Raw genomic sequence first — 15,611 nt, 5'->3', positions numbered from 1 at the left:
TCCTACCACTACCTGATCATTCAGACGGCTCCATGGAAGGCCCTTCTGCCACCCCAGACGGAGAGAGTCAGCCACTCCTCCCTGTGGAACCCGAGCACACGTCATAGTCCCCTGCCATGCTATGAGTGCTTTAGTACGGCCCATGCAACAGTGTCCGCAGGGCCCCGCCCCGGGCCTGGTGTGGGGCAGTGTCACTCAGCCACAAATGTGTTTTACTGAGTGCGTACTAGAAGCGAGACATCATGCTTCTTTTTTTTTTTTTTTTTTGGACAGGCAGAGTTAGACAGTGAGAGAGAGACAGAGAGAAAGGTCTTCCTTCCATTGGTTCACCCCCTCAAATGGCTGCTACGGCTGGCATGCTGCGCTGATCTGAAGCCAGGAGCCAGGTGCTTCCTCCTGGTCTCCCATGCAGGTGCAGGGCCCAAGCATTTGGACCATCCTCCACTGCCTTCCCAGTCCACAGCAGAGAGCTGGACTGGAAGAGGAGCAACCGGGACAGAACCGGCGCCCCAACCGGGACTAGAACCCAGAGTACAGCGCCGCAGGCGGAGGATTAGCCTAGTGAGCCATGGCGCCGGCCTGAGACATCATTCTTGGTGAGCAAGACACACAAGGCCTCTGCCCTTATGGAGTCTACAGTGATGAGGGGAAAATAAATGAGGAATGACTTGGGGCTGGCGAGGTAGCGCAGCACGGTAACTGAATGCCCACGGCTTAGCCACAGCACCCCGTATCAGAGTGCAGGCTCGAGTTGAACTGCTCCATTTCCTGTCCAGCTCCCTGCTGGTGCATCTGAGAAAGCAGTGGAAGATGGCCCACGTGCTGAGGCCCCTGCCACTCCCTGCGGATGGAGTTCCAGGATCCTGGCCTCAGCCTGGCTCAGCCCTGGTGGTTGTGGCCATTTGGAAAGTGAACCCAGCAGATGGAAGATCTTTCTTTCTCTCTCTGTCACTCTGCCTTTCAAATAAGTCGAATGAATCTTTAAAATAAATAAATAAATAAAGAATAAACAATCAGCAAAACACGTGCAAAAGTGACCCAGCAAGAAGCTGGCTAAGGGGGATCAGGCATCAGGGTCGGGTATGATTATAAATCAAGGGTCCACGTGGGTCTGATTGACGTGACATCAAGGGAGTGACCATGGCTGTCTGGGGGAGGGTATTGCAGGCAGAGGGAGAGCCTGTGAGAGGGGTTCAGAGAGAAAGCAAGGGAGCCAGGGAGGTGAGTGTAGAGGGAGAGACAGGGTAGGACAGAGGCTGGGAGAGGTGCCGGCCTGTTTGGCTAAGGAGTTCACAAAATGCTTGTTGAAAGACGGAGTTGAAATTTGACAAGATCCTTAAAGTCTAGGTAACAAGAACTACATGAATCATTAAAGTTGGGCAGCAGCCATGATATTTCACGGCTCTGTGGTGACGAGAGACCGCTCGGCCAGAATGAGTCGGGGGACCTCTCAGAAGCAGTGTCTGCAGCCGGACGTGGGACTGGCAGGGGGCAGGCCGTGCACACGGGCAGCCAGGGCCGGGGGCCGTAAGAAGGTGCTAAGATCCAAAGAAATCTTCCCCCACAGTTCTGGAGGCTGGAAGCCTGACACCAGGCTGCCAGCGGGGTTTGGGCCCTCGGAGCCTGAGTGGAACCCTGCCTTGTCTCTCCCCGGCTCCGGAGGTGGCCGGCGACTCTCAGCCTTCCCTGGCTTGCAGCTGCAGCCCTCCGATCCCTGCCTCAGCTGTCCCATGGCCAAGGCTGTGACGTGAAGATTTTTCCCTGGTGCAGGAGTGCTATCCTCACAGCCTTATGTGCAAACTTCATCCAGTCTCCGTGTTTCGAGGGGGGCCTTGGAGAAGTGATCACAATAGATTAGGTCATTACAGTGGGGCCCCATAATTGAGTCCTGGTGGCTTTGTAAAGAGAGAGACCATGTAGGGTGCCCTGCCTGCCTCTCGTCAGGCGATATCTTGTGCCACCCAGGGACTCTGCCAGTAATTAAGCCATCAGCAGATGCCAGACCAACATGGCCTGATGATCTTGGACTGAGAACCAACACAATCGAGAGTTACAATAATCCCTCTTTTCTTTATGAAGTTAGACTGTCTCAGGTATTTGGTTACGGTCATGAAAGCTGAACAGCACAGCCATCTTCTCCCTGTCCCTGTCTCTTCCTCCTCTCTTACAGCCGCTCGGCCAGAGTGAGTCAGGGGACCTCTGGGAAGCAGTGTCTGCAGCCGGACGTGGCACTCGTGTCTGTTGGATTAGGGGCCCACCCTACTCCAGTCTGGCCTAATCACACCTTCAATGAGTGACTCTGCGTCTTGGGTTAGGACTTCAGCAATCATTTAGTGGGGCACAAGTCAACCTATACCCAATGCTGAACGCTCCAGGGACTCACCGTGTGCTTTGTGCCGTCCCCCTCCGTGCTGACACAGCTCCCATCGCAAGCGTGCTGCCTGTGGATCTGCACTCTCTTTTGAAGGCCCTGGTCCCCCAGCTCTCACTGCACCACCGCCTCTGATCTCCACTACAGCGACATGGGGACAGAAACTCAGACGATTCCAAACTGTATCATCACCATAAAACAAATATTTTGAAAAGCCTTTTGATGTCACTTTAATGGAGTACGGAAAACACTCTTCAGCACCCCCCTCCCCAGACTTTTTAAATTCCATCCTTTCTGCTATTTTTTTTCCTCCTTTAAAGCTTGTGTTTGCTTTCATGTTGCACGTTATTTATTTAGTCCTTGTCAATTAGTGTCTATTCTCCCAGCGACAAGCACATTAGCAGCTGCAGAGACTGGAGTTGGAATTTGCAGCCCAGTTGGAGCTGCCGAAGCCGCGCCTTCCCGACTGAGAAAACAGCACCTCTCTGTCATCTCCAAAGATGGCCTTCCTCTCCTTCCTTCCCCTTCCTGGCCTGCCAGTCCATATTCCCACCAGCTCCTCCACGGTGACCGCTCAGACGTGCTGGCTTTGAGATGCAAGTTTTCAAATGCACAGAGGAAGATGTGGCTCCTGGTAACAGTGGCCTTGGATGACAGCTGGCATAAAACAGGAGTCCGTGGCCAGATTTGGATCACACGCTCCGAACTGCCTGGCTGGGGGTTCTAACTCAGCCGGCTGAATACTCCGCGCTCCAGGCTTCCGTTCAGCAAGCACTTAACGTGCGGCACAGCCCAGCTCCAGGGAAGCTCCTGGGTTCACAGGGAACATGCCTCTGAGTATGGGAACTCACCTCGCCGAGCTTGATTCTGCAAAATGGGTGAATTAAGCGCCCCCACGTGGAGACGTCAGAACTGAGGCTGGGCGTGCAGCACCTTTGCACCCTGAGCCTCGCTGGAGTCTGCCTCTTCCGATGACCCCAGGCGTTGGTTTGAGCGAGTCAGGGAAAGGAAACTGAGGAATGGGAGCCTGCAGGGCAGAGACAGGGGCTGTCCCCAGCCCAGCCCCGGCCTTGATCTGACCGCTGAGCACCTGAAGGCTGCACACAGAGGGCGGAGGGGACGCGGGAGCCCAGTGGCAAGGCAGAAAGCAGGCTGCTGGGACGGCGGCATTTTCCCGGGCTCCGATCCCAGCATGCAGAGATCCAGGCGATGGAGTTGCTGGGGCAACATTTGCTCCCTCATCGTGAGTTCAGGAAACGCCCTCAGAAAGTCACCTTTCTCTGTCCTTGGTCTCTGGGGAGTGGGAGAGTCCCAGATCACAAAGTAACACAGTGCCTGTGCCCACAGGTCAGACATGCACACACACGTACATGATTCCATGTTTGTCGTGTTCTCTCACTACACTGTCCCGGGAACCCGTCAGGACAAAATCGGGCTCGGGGTTAAGACTCGAGCTGGGATGCCCGCATCCCATATCAGAGTGCCGAGGCTCGAGCTCCGGCTCTGCTCTGGTCCCAGCTTCCTATGATACGCACCCGGGGAGGCAGAGGTGATGACTCCCAACATGGGAGCCCATGGCTTTGGCCCAGCTCAGTGCAGGGCCCACAGCGAGAGGGTCAGGTGGAAAGGTCCTGAGCTCACCAAGGGCAGCAGCATCTCCAGAGGCCCCTGTTAAAACCAGGGCCACCTTGGCCAGCGCCATGCCTCACTAGGCTAATCCTCCGCCTGCGGCGCTGGCACTCCAAGTTCTAGTCCCGGTTGCTCCTCTTCCAGTCCAGCTTTCTGCTGTGGCCCAGGAGGGCAGTGGAGGATGGTCCAGATCCTTGGGCCCTACACCCGCATGGGAGACAGGAGGAAGCAGCTGTTTTCTGGCTTTGGATCGGCGCAACGCGCCGGCAGCAGCAGCCATTTGGGGGGGTGAACCAACGGAAGGAAGACCTTTTTCTTTGTCTCTCTCTCTCTCACTGTCTAACTCTGCCTGTAAAAAAAAAAAAAAAAAAAAAAAACACAGGATCACCTGTGCCTGGCCAGGCCTCCAAGCCACACGATGAACTTATGATGAGCGCCCCCACAGCCAGGGCTGGGGGCCATGAGGGAAGGATGTGGCCCCACCGCCCAGCTCTGCCACCCCCACCCAGAGACTCAATTCTCCCCTCCAGATAAGGAAGGTGTTGGGCCACTGGACTTTAAAGGCTGTCCTGGGGGCCCCGTGCAGGCCACGGGGAGCTGGCGTAGCAGGTGCTCTGGTGGTTGGAGGAGCCCACCCACCTTCTCCCACAAATGATCCTGCTGCACGCCTCAGATGTGGGCTCCCACCCACAAGGCCCCGGGCCTGGCAGGGGCTCAGGAGACAACAGCGTCACCAGTTCCGCACCTCAGGGCCTCGCTCTCCCCTCTGTGTAATGTGGGGTTGGCCCTGACAGCCCTCCAAGTGTCTCTGCAGTGGGGAGGGGGGGACACATGCTTGGCGGCAGCAGCAATATCACGAGGAAGGGTGGGAAGCGAGCAGGCTGACAATTATCATCACACAATATAGCACGCTAATGGCGGCATCTTTTATATCACAGTAGACATTCCGGAGCACACATCCATCAAGTGCATATAATAGGCTTGCTTTATATCACCATGCGCGCTGTAATTACACATTTCCATAATTCCTTCAGTGCATTACAAAGACGCCAACTAGAGCATCGGGGTCCTGGACCCACAGATAGCAAGGGAGTGTGTGCCTGAGGGAGGTGGCCCGCAGGCCCCTCTAGCCCCAGGCCACACAGCTCCCACCATCAAATCTGAAGGCTCCTGGGAGGGGCCCCTTTGTCCAAGCACCTGCCTGACCTGGCAGAAATCTACTCTACAGCACCCCTAGCAGCCAGCCCGCAGCCTCAGCACCACACCTCCAGGGCTGGCGAGCTCACTACCTCACAAGCTATGAAGTCGACAGACCCATTATTAAGAAGTTACACTGAGGCTGGCGTCGTGGTGCAGAGGATTAAGCCGTCACCTGCGATGCTGGTGTCCCACATCAGAGCGCCAGTTCAAGTCCCAGCTGTGCCACTTCTGATCCAGCTCCCTGCTAGGACTGTCGGGAAGGCAGGAGATGGCCCAAGTGCTTGGGCCCCTGCCACCCACGCAGGAGACCCAGAGGGAGCTCTGAGCTCCTGATTGTAGCCTGGCTCAGCCTTGGCTGTTGTGGCCATTTGGGGAGTGAATCAGCAGATGGAAGGCCTCTCTCTCTCCTTTTTCTCTGTCACTTGCCTTTCAAATAAATCAAATAAGTCTTGAAAAGAAATCACACTGCTACAAGCGCACAGCATCAGCTCCGGAGCTCATACGGCTGAGTTCACTTTGTTCAGGCACCATGTGAGCCATCTACGGCTCTCATGACAAATGACCACACACTCAGTGGCTTAAAACCACACTCACGGATTATCTTACAGTGCTATGGGCAGGAGCCTGGCACGGGCCAGCAGGACTGGACTGGCCTGGCACGGGCCTCAGGGGAGAATCTGTCTTTGCTCCTTTCTGGTCTCCTGAGGTCACCCGCAGCCCTGCACTCATGTCCCCTCCCTCGGTCCTCAAAGCCAGCTGCTCCCAACCCTCCTCTCATTGCCTCACAGCTCTCTCCGCAGTGGTGGTGGGGGGAGGGTCTCCTCTTTCAAGGATGGGGAATGACAGTGCCCCCAGGGACAGCCCAGGTCTCTGCCTTCCCTCCCCCTGGGGACTCCCTGTTGCCTCACAGGGCCTGGGGTTAGAGCCTGGCCGGCTTCGGGCCGCTGCTCTGCCTGCCCAGGGCGTTATCTCCCCATCATTACACCAAGCAGACCAGTGCCTCTTCAGCTGTGGAAAAACACATACTTTTAGGATTAAATGTGACAATACCCATGTAGTAACTGGCATACACACAGTTTTTGTTTTTATTCATTTTTAAAAAAATATTTTACAATTTTACCAACTGTATATATTTATGGGGCCAGTGTGACGTTTCAGTACTGATGTACGCTGTGATCTGATCAGTCAGGACAATCACTCTCCCCCCACCCCGCCTTTCTCATCACCTGATGGTTGGAGCCTCCAAGCTCTCTCTTCTGTTTGCTCCGAAAACACAACAGGTGGCTGTGTCACTCGAGGAGGGCGGGTTCCTTCCAGTCGTCATTTGGTGCCCATTACCCAACCTCCCTCCAGCCCCTCCCCCTCCCAGCCTCCTAACTACTATTCTGTGTTCAAACTGAGAATTCCTTTTTTCCTTAGTTTTCAGTTGAGGGGGAACACAGGGTGTTTGTCTTGTCTGGCTTCTCTCATTTCCCATAAATGTCCTCCAGTTCTGTCCGTTTTGCCACATATACGTGTTTGATGCATGGAAAATCCATAATACAAACCAGGATAAGAGCGTCAATGACATAACCTACTTTGTGAATGTCTCTCCTGAATCAAGACACAGGGAATGAATCCATGAACTCCAGGGCAGTCTACAAAGCACGGACAAAGAAGACAATCCACTCCTCTTGTTTGGCCTCTGTGCCTTCCCTAGTGCAGCCAAGGTACCATTATCATGTTCTTGTCTGGTCTCAGTTAACTTGGCTGCTTGCAATTGATTAAACCCTAAGCCTGGCCCGAGTTACAAGGGGGCAACGGGATCATGCCCATTTTGTGGGAGGATACACTGAGGCTTAAAGGATGGAAGCTCTGAAGTGGTGCCTGAGAGGAGCCTTTAAGGATGAGCAGGGGTGAGACCACAGTGGTGGGTGACAGGCCCTCAGGCACAGGAGACACATGTGCAGTGAACAGGCCGGTGAGGAATGTCGCGAGGCTGGCACCTCACGGACGCGGCAGAGCCATGCCATCAAGGATGAGCCCAGGTCCGTGGGCAATGAAGGCCAAGGCCAGTTCAGGCAGGGTTTGCATACCAAGGAGGAGTGAGGACTTGGTTTTGGGAGGGCCTGCAAGCGGGAAAGCGATTGGTCAAGCTTGTGATTGACAACCTCAAGCTCATCTGGCTGCACACACAGAAGCCCCACAGGCGAGACAGGTGAGGGTGGAATCCCCACCCCCGGGTGCCTGGCTGCAGGCAGGACGCTGGAAGGAGGAGGTGGGGACCAGGAGGTGAAAAGAGAGGCTGAGGAAGTGGGAGCCCTTGGGCTGGTGAGAGCATGGGAGAGGCCACCGAGGAGCTCCTGGAGGCCGGAGCAGCTGCCGGAAGTCGGGGAGGCCCTGAGGGAGGAGGCGGCTTGGGTAGAGAAGGAAAGGGGCAATGACTGACCGCCTTTCTAAAGAGGAGGACATCAAGGCTGACAAGTTCAACTCGCGGCCCAGAGATCGGGCAGCTGGGAGGCTGCAGAGCGTCTCTGGGCAGCTGCTTGGATGCCATCCCGTCCCCAGACAGGAGCAGCCTGCGGCTGGTCACCGGGTCACCCTGAGCAGGAGCCCGGGGAAGTCTGCAGGGGGCAAGAGAGCAGACTGTGGCCTCCAAGCCCCTGCTCACCCTTCAGCTGAATGGCCTGTCACTAGCCCTTTCCCTCTGCCTCTTCCCCGGCTCTCTCCTTGCTTGCTGGAGCAATCACCAGGGAGTCCCTAAAGCAAGACCAAAACAAGAAAAACACCCCCACCTCTGGCCACCCTGGCTTCCATGGCTCTCGCAGCAGCCTCCAGGCCTTTGGCCGGGCTTTTCCCGTTCCTGGAGGGCTGCTTCCAGCCCCGCCGGCAGCCCGTGGGCATCAGGCAGCCTCACAGTGCTGGCTCCCTGCTGCATCGCCTGGGCCCTAAGGCAGCAGCGTCACCCTGCTCTCCTTCCCCACTCCCGCCCAGGGCAGACAGACACAGGGCCTCCTACTGCTGGCAACAGAGGCCCCCCACCCCCCCCCTCCTGTCCTTCCCTCCACCTGTGAGAGAATTCCAGGTGTGCAGAGACAGCAAAAGTACACACTCTACAACCAAGTGCAGGCAAGCTTGAGACACAATGATCCCCTCCGACATGGCAGGGAGAGGGGGAGAGAGAATGAACCAGAAGCAAATTCCACAAAAAAAAAAAAAAAAATCCCTTGATAAGGTTAGGGCCATCCTTTTATACAACTGAGAGGCCTGGGCAGGGGTGGGGTCTGGGGTGGGGCTTGATTGCATATTCAAAAGGGGCAGGGTTTGGGGCCGGTCTTGAGTACCACCCATTTCCATGCCTTAATTGGCAGTACCAGTACACGGTGTCAGGTGTATGATGGGAGTGGGAGTGCCAGTCAGTCATTTTGTTATGATGACCTTGTAATGACCTAGAGAGCACAGGGACACGTCCCGCAGCCGTACTGGGCTGGCTCTAGGTTTGCTACATGGTGGAACTTGTAGTTTCGGCTACATGGCAAAGCAGGGAGACTTGGTGGTGTGGATGGGGCTGTCCTACCGGGGGCTGGGCACCCAGACCTCAGTCCCCCTCCTCTACCACCACCTACCTGCCTGTATCATCACTCCCAAGTATGCCCAGGCCTTGCCCAAAGGATGCTGCCCTGGCCAGGGCCCCTCAGCAGCCTCTACTCTGTCCTCTTCCCCAAACACCAATTGATCCATGTCTCTGCCCAGCTGCTCCCCTCCCACAATGTCTCATGGTGGCGCCCCTAGGCTCTGGCACCTCTGCCGACAGATCCAGGCTCAGCCAGGCTGATGGCGCCATTTGCAAGCCTTTGCCCAGGCGGGTGCCTCTCCCGGGAGCCCTCCCCCATCGCCCTGCCTTCTGCACCCCACAGATTCCCAGCCTTTGTCACTCTGCCAGGTCACCGCCTGGGCACTTTCCCTGTCCACCTCCAAGGCTGGGTAGCAGCTCCTTTCCTGGGGGCACGGCCGGGCTATGACCGTTTTTCATGGTACAGCATAGGTAGTTATGCTGTCTCTCCCCACACCACGCTGGGAGTGTCTTGGGAGCACACACGCCCAGGTGGGGCAGCTCTGGGGAAGGCAGGTGTTGCCAAGTCCCGTCCCAGGCTGTGTCCGTACCACCCTCGCGCACACACATCCCAGCCAGGCTCCCAGCACCAAAACGCCTTGCAGCCCAGTCACCCTCTCTCTGCAACCCTAACCCCCACCGACCTGGAGCAGCCAGGGTTTTCTGCTTCTCTGTGCCTGCAATCCCCACTGGTCCAGCTCCACAGACAAGCCGGGACCACACATTGCTCTGTTTGGAAAGACGAAGTGGCATTGACACAAAGAGAGGATCTTTCTAAACCCGTAAATGTGTAATTAAGCTCTCGAGTGAATGCTTGCTAACACTGCCATGATTTCGGTGTCTGTTCGAGGGGCATGTGGGGAGGCGGCTTGGAGCACTGTGCGTTAACACCGCCTGGCGCCCACTCCTGTCCTCTGGGGTCAGGGACAGTGATGGGGACCTGGGAAACCAAGTGTACAGAGGCCAGAAAACATGAGTTAAAGGGGACCCCAACTCCCTGTCCCCCATTGAGGATGGAAATCTAGGCCCATACAGTGGAGGAGATGGCAGGGTCGGGCTCTGGACCACCAAGAGCCTTTTTAGACAGACATTTTGCCCAGCTACCCCCAGCCCTCGGAGCACTTACCCCACTGAGCCCTGCGACCCCCAGCTCCTTCTTAATCCAGCTCCTCATGTGATCTTGGGCAGCTTGCTTTGTGGCCCAGTTCCTCATCTGAAGAAAAGCAGTTCCCCCTCCTCCACGGTGGTCACCTAGATTGCATGGACTAATGTGCCAGACCACCAGGTGGGCAGGCCCTGGCCCAAGTGTTCCTGGTTAGTCCTACTAGACTGTTCTCCCTAGCCTCTTGGGTCCCTCCAGGAGACAGGGAGGGTGGCTCCAACAGTGTCTGGCAAGTCAATGTACTTGTCGGCCCTGTCCCAGCACTGACGTGCCCTCATGGAGCTTTGGCCAGTGCCAGGGAGCAGGAATCAGCATGACCCCAGCTACACACTGACAGTCTGCTCAGGAAGACCTCTCGACTGTGTTCTCATGCATGAGGAGGAGCGAACTAGCAAGAGAAGCCCGGGTGGGAACATGCTCGATTGGGGACAGCATATGCAAAGGCCCTGTGGCTGGAGAGGAAAGGCAGAAGGGGCTGGAGCATGGGGCACTGAGAGGGCAGCAGCCAGAGACTGACACAGAGAGCAATGGGAGGCATTCTGCCTTTTACCATAGGGATAACATGATGCACTTTGAAGGCTGAAGAACTGCCCAGCTGTGGGACGGGGGACACGTGCAGAAGGCAGGGTGAGTGGGGAGGCCAGCCGGGAAGCTACTGGTCCAAGTGAGAGTCAGTGATCACCGGGACCAAGAATTGAATGAAGCATTGGCCTTGGGAGATGGTGGTCATGATGGCAGCATCGATGGGATAACGGGGGGTGAGCGAGGAGGAAGTGCACGGCTCAGGCTATGCTGCTGGCCGGAGGCAGCCGCTCCCCTGATGTCAAGCACCAGCCCAGGGATAGCTTGCTTTCTCCGCGCCTCTAGGGCCCAGCTGCCAGCACCCAGCAGAGGGAGCTGGATGAGGCCCCACTGGGGGCCAGGGGTAAACACGTCTGTCCCGGAGGCAGTGTCCAGGGCTCCTCCGGAGACAGGATGAGTAATCTTGATAATTGAATTTTTGAGTTCGACTTAACATATGGCCAAGATTGAAGAGGCAATTTGGCAGGCCGGGCTCCCCCAGGCAGGTTTCTCGGCCTCCACAATTCTGAGAACTTATTAACAAGATCACTCTTTCTCCCGTCCACGGGCCATTTACAAGCTGTTCAGGGGCTGCTGTGTCGAGGAATTCAATTGTGGGTCCCTGGGCCCCTGCCCGAGTCACTGGAGATGTTGTGCTAGAAAAGGCAACGCAGGGAAGGACCACAGGGCTTCGGGGCAGGCGTGGCCGCTGCAGCCCAGGCAACAACAGCCTAGGTCCGAGGGCGCGTGTGCGCGTTATTCAGACTCGGGTTCAAATCCTGGCTCCAGCCTTCCATCTTCCCATTCATAAACCGAGGTGCGGAGGAGGGAGGGGCACACAGCGAGGCTACTGCTGTCCACGCTGGCGCAGGTCTGGAGGGGCGGGGGCTTGACTGGCCAGCTCGGGACGGGGAGGGGGCTTCAGAAGTGAGATGGCAGTGCGACCCCCGAGGAGGCGGGGCAGCAGGAGGCCCTGGGCCCAGCTCCCCCTCCCTGTAGTTAGCCCTGCAGCTGCTCCTCTCAGGTGCAGCTCCTCAGGCGCGGGGTGATTAATCTCACTGCTTTCCGAGGACGGCTTCAGAGGCGCCCGAATTCAGCTGCCGGTGAAATTAACTCACCGAGGACAATGGCGCTTTCTCCAAGGTCCAAATTGTCCTTATTTGCAGAGTCTGTTCTTGGCCCCGATCCAGCCCAAACAAGCCAGGCTGCTCCCCGCCTCCCAGAAGAGGGAGGCCCTTCGGCAGCCAAGGCTGGGGATGCTGGGCACAACCCCGGGCTTTGGATCGCTGTTTCTGCAGAGCTGCGGGTGACCTGTACGGTCGCACAGGCCTGTGATGAATCCGAGGGGCCCCACCCCCAGCCCCGCCTGCACATGCCCTAGCCAATGACCAAGTCTGGCTCCCACAGGCTGTGCCTAACCACGGGCCAGGCAGGGTAGCAGACATCTGATGCCAGGTGAGTCCAGCCAGGGCACACCCCACTGCACCGGCCTCCTTCCCCCAATCCCCCACCCCGTCCCAGGCCCTGCCCATCCCCCTTCCCACGCTTGCTTCAGTACTCCTTGGCTACAGGAACTTAGAACTTCACAAACTGGCTCGAGACCGGCCATGAGGCGTACCGACGAAGGGTCGTGCATCTGGGGAAGGGTCCTCGAACAGCCGCTTGCAAACGGTGGGGCTCACAGCAACTCTGGGAGCAGGACTGGGCGGAAGGTCGTTCTCATTCTACAGGTGTGGACACCGAGACAGACGCACGAGGCTCGGGGCTAGCACCGCACATGCTAGCCCTGTTCTCCTGGGCAGACCGAGCCTCCGTCTGAGAAGCCAATCGTGTCACTTCTGGATAAAGCAAGTCCAGAGGACGTCACGCCTCAATCTGAATTTGCACACTGGCCTGAGGTGCATCTGTGCAGTATTTCTCAGGAAGAGAGCACAGACAGGAACCCAGGCAGGAAGGTCCATCCTGAGCACTGGCCCGAGCCCGGCACTTCTCAGATGGAGGCAGGGCAGTGGGGCGCCCACTATGAGGACCCCCTCCACTCCCAGACTGCTGGCCTGGGCTTGCTCCCCCTGCCTCCAGCTGGTGCAGCCGCGTCACCTCCGGTCACCTCCCATCATCCTGTGTCTGAGCAGCTGCAGGGGGCAGCAGGGCAGACCACGGGAACAACAGGAGGGGGTCAAGGCCCTTGGCTGTCCTGGGAAGACAGGTGTGATCCTGACCAGCACCAAAGTCCCCACGTGGCCTCGGAGAGGCTCCACCGTGGTAACATAGGGAGGTGCCTGTGCACTGGCCTGGACTGAGCCAGGCAGTTGCCACGACGCCTCGGCAGCTGAAGGCAGGGTCTCCTCACATGACCTCCCCCAGGGCCCAGTCCCTCTGCTCAGCTGTTTGCTGTGCACCTGTGAGTGCCAGGCACCGGGTCGGGGTATGCACACGACTCTGCTCTCACTTCAGGCATGGAAAGCCAAGACACTGTGGTAAAAAATGACCTACAGGAAAGATCTCTGTGAGATCCTAGTAGAAAGAACGGGCCACCAAAGGAGGTACCTTTCTCCGAAGCAAGGAGAGAACTTCCACTTTGATTGTCTAAATAAAGTCAGAGTTTATGAACTCCAGAGGTTTCCATAGCCTGGGCAGCTCATGACAAGAGCCTCGGGTGATCACTGACGTCATAAATAAGAGTATCAATTGTTAAATCAACAATGGGAGTCACTGTGCACTTACTCCCCATGTAGGACCTCTGTTCTTAATGAGTTGTACTACGAGAATTAATGGTAAAACTAGTCTTTAAACAGTACTTTATACTTTGTGTGTCTGCAAACTGTTGAAATCTTTATTTAGTATAGAGTTGATCTTCTGTATATAAAGATAATTAAAAATGAATCTTAATGAATGGGATGGGAGAAGGAGTAGGAGGTGGGACGGGAGTGGGGGTGGGAGGTTGGTTATGGGGAGAAGAACTGCTATAACCCAAAAGCTGTACTTACGAAATTTATATTTATTAAATAAAAGCTTTCTTTAAAAAAAAAAAAGACTCTGCTCTCTGGGGGCTCAGGCAGGAGCCACCACCAGCAAGGGGCCATGGGGGCTACAGGAGTAGAGGGGAGGGGCCAGAGAGGCTTCCCAAAGCAGGGAAATACGGCTAAGGACCCAGGAAACGAAAGTGCGGGAGGCATGTTGAAAAGAAAGGGTGCATCTGGGGCCCAGGCCGGGACAGTGGCCTGGAGCACAGAGCACAAGGAGGCAGGACCAGGGAGGGCCCAGAGGCGCCAGCAGGGGTCCTCGGAAACCTGGCAGGGGGCCTGGGCTTGGGGGGAAGCGGGAAGCCACCACCCTGTTTCCAATGCCTGCTTCTGCTCAGCAGTTGGCAGCCACAGGTGGACGGGGGATTTGGGTGTGGGCAGCAGTAAGACCAGAGAACCGGTTAGAAACAGAGCCTATGGGCAGGGGAAGAGGCACCGGGGCCAGGCAGGGAGGAGGCTGGGGGTGCAGGGCAAGGGGAGAACGAGCGGCTTCCGAGGAAAGCCAGCTGAAGGCGTGTCGCCAGCGTGGCGGCAGTGACAGGGCTGGAGGGCGCTCCCCGACAGAGGCCCATCTGCCCGGCTGGCGCCTGCTCTGTGCACCTGCAGCAGGCACGCGGCTGAGGCGGGAGGCAGGGCCAGGCAGTGCAGCGTCTGTCAAAGTCCGGCTGGGGAGTCCCCGTCTGTCACCTCCTCTCGGGGGTATCTCATCTGCAAACAGGGCTCAGCGCGGGGCTGTTTACTTCTCAGGAATGATCGCGAAGCTCAGAGCAAAGGTAAAGGGTAATTAACACGGAGGCCACCGGCAGGGCTGCGGCAAGCAGGCGCCTCCAGCAGCGGCACAGACAGCTGTGTGTGGAGGTCAGGACCAGCATCGGAGCAATGCAAATGCAAGTGCCCACTCAGGGCCTCAGGGCACCCCCCCACACCAAATCGGGACCGGCACCACCTGGGAGGGCGAATCCAGGACTTGACTGCGAGTGCCGCACACTGAGCAGGAGCGGGGCCCCGCAACTCCCAGGAGCCTGGCCAGCCCCGCCTCGGGGTTTGGGGCCTGAGCTTTGGGGTTGCACACGAAGTCAGGGAATCCTCAAGCTGAAACGGAATGAATGACGTAATGAGGCTCTGCGGGCTACAGTGCTGGCTGAGCTCCGAGTCCCGGTGGGGTCGTGCAGCTCAGCAGTGTGCAGCCCCGGCTCCAGGTCCTGGCCCAGCTCCAGCACAGCACCTGAGAGCTCCGGGCTGGCCGAACGCCCCGGGACGGGGCACCGGAACCTTCTGCCCACACCCCTCTGGCCAGGTTCCGGTCGGAAAAAGCATTAAGGGAGAAACCACGTTTCCTTTGTCCTGCAGAAGTGGGGAGCACGCTCGGAACAAAGACACGGCATGAGCCCCGTGAGAAGCACGGCTTTATTCGTGGCTGAACGCGTCCCTAGGAGCCTGGTCTGCTGGGGCCGGACGTTCCCGGGAGGGCTCCCCCCGGCCTGAGCTGCGGAGAGGGAGAGAAGAGACGAGACTTTGAGTCCAAAGGCAGCCAGGTCTCTGGCAGAGTTGGAGGGCGGACTGCTGCTCTGACACCTGTCAGTCATGCTGCAGCAACAGTCCACATTTCTACAAGAGGCCAACACGGTCATTAGGACCCATGCATTCAGGAGTTGTTCACCAAATGCCTACCACGTGCCAGGCACCGGTTGCTGTATTTCTCACGGGTGGAAACAGCACAGAAACCGGAACTAGGAGAAGCTCTGATGACCTAGCACATGGGCCTCGCCCTGCCCAGGGGCGGAAGCACGAGCCCTGGCCCTGCACCCGACCCGCACCCCCCAGCGGCCTTCAGGGACTTCACCTCCAGGTTTCCTCTGGCCTTCCGCAGCACTTTGTGGGTCACGACCACTGCGGAGAAAGCAGAGGGCAGCGAGATCAGAGGCAGTGGCCAGGAGGGCGGCGCCAATGCCAAAGCCCCACACCCACCCCACCCCCCACCTCAGAGGCTTCACACACGTGGGTTGGACCATCCAGAGCATCCGGACCAGACAGAGGCAGGAAGGCCCAGTTGTCCCACCACAAACCCCAGGA

The 15,611-nt window shown here is 57.4% G+C and overlaps 1 protein-coding gene across 1 annotated transcript in view; it reads right to left on the bottom strand.

Annotated features, from left to right (window-relative positions):
* Positions 1-13,564: 13,564 nt before the first annotated feature.
* The window catches only part of CDK5RAP2 (CDK5 regulatory subunit associated protein 2), a 211,424-nt gene continuing 209,377 nt past the window's right edge, over positions 13,565-15,611 (bottom strand). The window contains exons 37-38 of the mRNA XM_062207679.1: positions 15,382-15,428; positions 13,565-15,024 (exon numbers count right to left, since the gene is read on the bottom strand). Of these exons, the coding sequence (XP_062063663.1) occupies positions 14,968-15,024; positions 15,382-15,428 (104 nt within the window). The 3' untranslated portion in view covers positions 13,565-14,967. The remainder of the gene's footprint in view (positions 15,025-15,381; positions 15,429-15,611) is intronic.

This window comes from Lepus europaeus, chromosome 12 (assembly GCF_033115175.1).
Source record: "Lepus europaeus isolate LE1 chromosome 12, mLepTim1.pri, whole genome shotgun sequence".
Taxonomy (NCBI): domain Eukaryota; kingdom Metazoa; phylum Chordata; class Mammalia; order Lagomorpha; family Leporidae; genus Lepus; species Lepus europaeus.
The sequence above is the reverse complement of the archived record's forward strand: the minus strand, read 5'-3'. Positions and strand labels throughout refer to the sequence as shown.